The 7,045-nt window shown below is 37.4% G+C and overlaps 1 protein-coding gene across 2 annotated transcripts in view; it reads left to right on the top strand.

Moving 5' to 3' along the window:
- The window catches only part of hm13 (histocompatibility (minor) 13), a 19,778-nt gene that overhangs the window by 4,479 nt on the left and 8,254 nt on the right, over positions 1 to 7,045 (top strand). For both annotated transcript variants that reach the window (XM_024293167.2, XM_024293166.2), the window contains exon 2: positions 1,842 to 1,877. In XM_024293167.2, the coding sequence (XP_024148935.1) occupies positions 1,842 to 1,877 (36 nt within the window). The remainder of the gene's footprint in view (positions 1 to 1,841; positions 1,878 to 7,045) is intronic.

Below are 7,045 nucleotides of genomic sequence, written 5' to 3'. Positions count from 1 at the left end.
CTAGCACGTAGCTGAAAAAATAGCTTAACTTCAAAATAGCCTAGAAAATGTAGGTAAATGCCAAAATTGTCCAAAAAGCTAGCAGAATGTCAATTTTTAAAAAACTTTTAACATAAATATGTAGAATAAACAGGCAGCATTATTATTCCAGAATAAATCAATTTAAATGTTCAATATTTTACTCTCCATAAAATATATTTGATCAAAATTACATTAATAATAATAAGATAAAAAGGAGTTGGAGGGCTGGATATATTTCATGACTTTGACACATGTGATCTAAACTATATGACTGGATTGCTTCAATATCGCTCACTGTTTTTGCTCCACCGCTGATGTTAGGTTGGGGTTATGAGAGGCTGAAAGCTAGCAGGAGAGAGTAAACAAAGGGATAATGGGTAATGAAGGCAGGCTCACTGCCGCTCTGCTCTTCAGAAACTATGCCCTACAAAACGACATGATTTTAAATTTTGATTTAAAAAAAATTGTATAATCACAATGAAAAGACCACTGGGAACACTTTGAGAATTGATCAAATGACAACTGGAGTCGCACTTTAATGGTTCTTTGCCTGGAACAGTCAATGTCATCTATTCCAACACAGCAGACAAGTCTACTGCACTAGTCTGAGACGTGTTCATGGTCGTTTGGTCCAAGCAAAAGTATACTACTATAACATCACAAAGTACACGACGATGGTATTTGATTGTTGTTATAGTACGTTTGGTCTTGTTTTTGATTAGATACTGCTGCCCTTTGTGTCCATACAGTGATTTTTAGTGGGTAGTTATGGTTGAACTTCACTCTTGTGCTATCTTGGGTATGTTGACGTTAGGAGTGGGGTCATCTGGACCTCATAAGATAGCACAAGGGATAAGCGTGCATATATTTGAGAGTATCTATAGTCCTTAAGATCTTATCAAATAATCATCAGCAACATGCAAAGGAAGTGTTGGAAAATAGAAAGGGTGGTAGATATCCCGGACCTGGGTTCTAGATCTAGACCTGGTCTAGAGGGTCCATCAGTTCAATCTAAATCCAAAATGTCTTACTAATACCTCCATTGTCATAGGAGCTGTAAATTTAAGACTTATCAGCAGAAATTTTCATTGTAGTCAGAGCGGATATTCTTTAAATATCTGCATTTCTCTGTGGTTGGACAGCGCTGTCATCAGACAGCAGTGAGAGTCGTTGATACGTGCTTGTAGTGTCGTATCCTGATTGTCTGCGTTCTGCTCTGGTGGCCTCAAAGACCTGCTTTAAATAAATGCAACTGCTGTCAAAGCTGCATCATTCTGGGGTCATTCTCTGCTTTTTATGTCTTCTGTTAGATGAAATCTTTTGGACCTTTTTCTGTGTTTACAGGCGAGCAGCTTCTGAACTGTAACTAGGATGTTCAACTCCAATTACTTCATTTATGAAGCACCAATTCAGGATGCTGCTCAAAGACGGCAAGATGAACGTCAAACCAAACAAAAGTCCAACAGTCAAAGAGTTCCAGTTCTGTGCACATTTGTTTCTTTAAGGCCAAATTAACAGAACTGTAAACATTAGCGGGTTTTCCCTGATAATTGACCAACAGTTTACTCAGAACTGGTCTGATTCATTCTGTTAAGGGAGACCCTCCAACAGAATTGGACTTGGTTACAATCTCTGTGACTTGGAAAAGAAACAAACTCTTTGCTCTCTTTCTGAAAAGTGATCTGTTTCTTCATTTTCGCTCCTTGCTTTCTATCTTTCTTTCTTTTTCTCTCTGATTTGACCTTTCTTTTCTCCTTGTCTGTCTGTGCACACCTGTCTGTCCACCCATCCTGTCCGTCTCTCTGTCCGTCTGTCTGTAGGAACTCGGAGAAAATGAATACGATTCTGGGTTCAGAGTGAGTATGAGAGCCGCACACTTCCTGTTGACTGCATGAAAACCACATGAATGATGCTAGTGTTCAGAGGTGGAGCTTACGCAGCAGCCAATCAGCTTCCAAGGTGTGCATGTGAGTCTATTAATGAGACATGAAGCACGGAAAACCAAAGAGCCGTTTTGTAGCTTCACTCATTCATGTCTGTCACGCATTAACAGAAAAACAAACTCCCTGTTTGGAAAAGCTTCAAAGCCAAGGCAGCTTTATTTGTGAGAACCATTCGCACACAGAAGGTTAAAAATAGTGTAGATTCTACATCTTCAAACATATTTTCTTCGCAACTTTACCGTGTAACCAGTAAACCACATGTAAATAAAGCAAAAACCAAAGTGCATGATGGGAACAAAAATGCCTTCTTTTTGATTAAAGATTGATGGGGTGTGTCCGAACTCCCTCCCTAGATACTACTAACGATTAATGGACTAGAGTGTTTCGCCATTTTGTCGGGATGTCCAAATTAGGCCTGCACAATAAATCGTAAATTTATTGTTCTCGCGATATTAACTTGTGCGTATCAGAAAATGCTACACAAACGAGGGCTGGATTGATAAAATCGATAAATCAATCTGAATTGATCTAAGCTTAATAGATCAATAATCGATCCATAAACGTAGTGATCTGTCTTTCACATAAAGCTAAAGTCTGCGAGCTGGATGCTAATGTTTAAAGGAATTTTCTATAGGACGGCTAATGCTAACGTTCAGTCAACATAAGCATACATTGCTAACTAAATGACATCTTCATATACTTACAGGCATGAATTTTACAAACTCTTTTTAAGTATATTTTTTAGTTACTATTTGTGGTCTAAAACAGTTTTTTGCTCATATTTTTTTCTTATTCTGAAATTGGGTGCAGTGCTATAGCTCCATTGCCACCTAGTGGCCAAACTGAAACTTCCTCCAGGAGAAGAAGAACAATTGTTGGAGTTTCTCCATTTGAGAATCCATGTAACACTGTATACTATTAACAATCTCTTTATTATTTCATTAAAACATTTTACAATATGTGAGCAGATTAATGTAAGAATCTTCAAAACATCGATGATTAATGTATTTCAAAAAATTCAGAATTGACTCGATTCAGGTTCTGGTGAATGTAATCAAATCAGAAAATGATTGGCAATACTCAGCCTCAGCATAAACTGCGATAATTGGCTATCTTAAATATCTACACAGATGCTAAAACAATCTCATGGCAGCATGAAGTATTTAAATAATCAAACAGCGCCCTTTATTCATCTCATCTTTATTCTAATCAGATGGACCATGTCACCTTGACTTAATATAAATATTAAAGTTGCAGTGAAATGAAAATTATGTTAGCTGCTTTTTCTTTTGCTGCTTGTTCATGTATTAAAAAGGTTCAAACATTGCAGTGCCCTTATGGAAAAAAAAATGGCTACTAAATTGAATTTATTTGGTCGGAGCCAGAAGTAAGCTGACGTCACACTCACTCAATCCAGTTGTTTTATACAGTTAATGGTAAAAATCTAGGGCACTGGATTATCCAGCCACTATATACAGTATTTGAGGTTTTGAAATGGTGCATTTGATGGATCATAAAGTCATGATATGGTTGTGAATAAATTCTTTGAGTCATTAATTCGGATTATCTTCAGGCAGGTTTGTGATGCTGCTGCACGTCTGTCTTTCACAATAAAAGCCCTGCCTGCCATAGAAGGGTTTCTATCCCATTACACTCTTAAGGGATTTTCATTTGATGTAGTAATACGAGTATTTGTATCTGTTGAAACATTGTGGGATCATATTTAAGTCACTCAAGTCTACATTTAATAGGAATTGAAGTCCAACATGTTACGTTTGCATCTCATTTTTTTTTTATTTAGATGTATCTGCAGCAGCAAACCTATAAATATCAAAGGGTCATTAACATTTGTCTTTTTCAAACTCGTCTTATGACTGCTTGTGGTTGATGGGGTTTCCTTGAGTCTGTTGAAGCGTTTTCATTTGCATAGAGCCGCAGATCTTCAGCTGATATCACACCTGTACTTGGAGCTCATTTGACCACTTTGATTTGGTATTAATCAGACTCATGCATCCTGTGTGGTATTTGTTTGAAAAACACTTGCAATTTATCTACTCATAAAATGTTTTTTTTTTTTTTTTTGGTAAATAGTGAAATAAAATGGGTCCCACGTAATAAGTATTTTACTAACATTTACTTGACATCCATAGCACTTCTTTAGTTGTGGAACTTTAATCTGTGTTTTCCAAAAGGTCATCCATGTAGTCTAGCTGTTTCACATCCATCAGTCTTAAAGTAGCAACACAAGCAGGAAGTATTCACTCAGAACTTCACATAACTTCCTGTCAGTTGAAAACCAGGCGTTCCACATGACTGATTTTAGTTCATTTTTTAAGGTAGAAAATTACGCTGATGGAATTCAGATGAAAAATTGACATTGAAATGAGAGGATGATGCTGTTTTAGAAGGGGTTTGTGCTAAATTAGAGGTCAGACATCCAAGATCATTAAAATTCAGAAAGTTGGTTGAAGTGCTGATGTGAACTAACGACATTCACTAAACGACCACATGTACCATCACTAAAACACTCATTCTGAAACTGCCAAAACACAGACAGCGTGCACATCCTTAAGATAGCTGCTATAGTCATAGGAAATTCACCTTTAGATGTTATCTGCTCAGTACCTCCACACAAACTGAAGGGCTGTGATGTTTCAGAGGAACACGTCACTTTTTCTGCTCTTCCCTGACAGGTTTACATATCTTTCATGCTCTCTTGTGATAACTGCTGATCCATACTTTGATTGCTAAAAGAAATATCTACAAGGTTTATTAAAATGTAATTAAAGTAAAAATATGGACGAGCTGATTCCTAACTAGGGCTGTTTATTGGCAAGAGGCTGGCGATGTGATATGTATCGCGATATGTGTCCCATAATACATATCGCGATCTATCCCAAGACTATACTAAAACAAATTTTCACTTTTTTTTTTTGGTTGCAGATTTAAGTCGAAAACAAAGATGAAGGACAATAATAAATAATTATCTTGTCAGCATTTTGAATCGATAAGAGTATCGTCAAATTAAATATTGCAATATATCACCGAATGGATTCTCCCCTACACCCCTATTTCTAACAACTTAAATGAATATTTAGGAGAAAACACAAATAATTTAAAAAAGGACATATTGTAAATATTCAAATTGAATCTCAATAGTGACACAATTCCTCTTTATTTCATCTGTTTTTGTGTAACTGACTAGTAAAAGTTTACAATCACAGCACACAATAGATCTCAGTGGTTATCAGACAGCTGGAGTCATCTTTTTGTGGAGCCCAAAAAGTTTGTCCAGGATTTCAGGAAGATTCCCGTCTTCATCTCATCTCTTGATTGAGTGCAGATCCTCTCAGGAGTGGAGCTGTGTGTTTGACTGACAGATGCAGGGTTTCATCTCATGGGTTAAGGTCAGCTGCAGCTTCTGAACTCAAGCTTGCATCAGATTTGATCAGATTCCACAGAATGGCGTTCTGACAGACTTCCAGAGAATCATCAAAGTGTAGGTGTGTAAACATGAAGAATGAGATCTTAAGTGAAGCTCCAGAGCGCCCTCCTCTTCTCTCTCTGACCCAGTTTGCATCTCAGGAGATGTGTTTGAGGAGAATATAGATTGAGTCGAGTCTCAGGCTTCATGGGTGTATTAGTAGACCGGGGCTTTATTATGGGGTGGAGGGCAAGTCGCCACATGGAGTTCACTGGCCGCCATTCCTGCACAGAATGTTTTTCTTAATCAGAAACGTACATGATATTTTTTTTGTTTTGTTTGAATGAAACATTTCAACAGATTTTAGACTTTGGCTAAGCTGCACCCTCTGCCTGGAATGCCCCACAATCAGAGCTAAGACTGTCCAATCTGATCTCCATAAATGCATTTTCCGCCACCCTTAACATAGACGAACGAGAATCCTTCCAACAGTGTTTATGCTCCTCATTTATTCTTCTCTGCTGCATTGTTACGTTTTTTACATCTTGATTTGTTATTGTATAACACACTTTTTCTTGTGGGGGCCGCATCACTGTTTTCTTCTCTGATGGGGGGCCGGGGTCACTTTGTAGGCTTTCAGAAAAAGTCTAGCAATCACAGCCTAAGGGTAAAGATTTATGATTTTCTAGAAAGCCACATTTTAAATAATTCAAAAAAATACTAAACCATTTGAAAAACTAGATCTATAGCATTACCTGCAATAGATTAATAGCTGAAGATGCTTAAATTAATAGCTAAAAATAGTGAAGCTGAAAACGCTGAGGTTGATAGCTGAAAACGTTGAAGCCGATAGCTAGCTAAAATATTAGTGAAGTGCCAAATTAGCCAAAAAACAAAAAAATTCTAAATTAACCAAAACAGCTAGCATCTAGGTGAAGTATTAGCTAAACTTCAAAATAGCCTAAAAAGCTGAAAAAATACTAAATTAGCCAAAACAGCTAGCATGTAGCTTAAATATTGGCTAAATGCCAAATTGGCCTTAAAAACTGCAGAAATGTCTAATTTAGCAAAAACAGCCAGCATAAAGATAAAGTATTAGCTAAACTCCAAATTAGCCTAAAAAACTGAAGAAAACTTAAATTGCTGGTAAATGATTGATGCCCCCCCATGCCATGGAGTTTTTCTAATATGTAGGGAAAATCAGGCTCCAAATTGCAATTCTAAGTGTGTCTTAATTCAAACTGATCCTGATTTATTCTAATAAATTTGGAGCTGTTTGATGGAGCTTATTTGTGACAGTAAATAGACTGGGTGGGACACAAGCTTCCGGATCCATTCCGATGCATCTACTTTCAGACAGATCCATGAAAGTCTTTTGTTTTCCTAATCTGAGCTGGAATCTGGAACAGAAGTGTGCGGCTGGATAGCTCTGATGTTGCTCACCATTTTTGTAGCACTGGTAATGTCAGGTTGGGGTTGTGAGGGCTGGAAGCTAGAGGGAAAGAGTGTAAAAAGAGAGCTATCAATCATGGGTGATTGTAAGAGTGGGCGGGGTTTCTCTGCATCAGTGGTCCTGCCCACAACTCTGAGGCAAATTTCTAATGCAGATTTTGACTTTAGTTATAAACGGCATAATCATAATGAAAAGACCAGTGGG

This window comes from Oryzias melastigma, linkage group LG7 (genome assembly GCF_002922805.2).
Source record: "Oryzias melastigma strain HK-1 linkage group LG7, ASM292280v2, whole genome shotgun sequence".
Classification (NCBI taxonomy): Eukaryota; Metazoa; Chordata; class Actinopteri; order Beloniformes; family Adrianichthyidae; genus Oryzias; species Oryzias melastigma.
The sequence above is the reverse complement of the archived record's forward strand: the minus strand, read 5'-3'. Positions and strand labels throughout refer to the sequence as shown.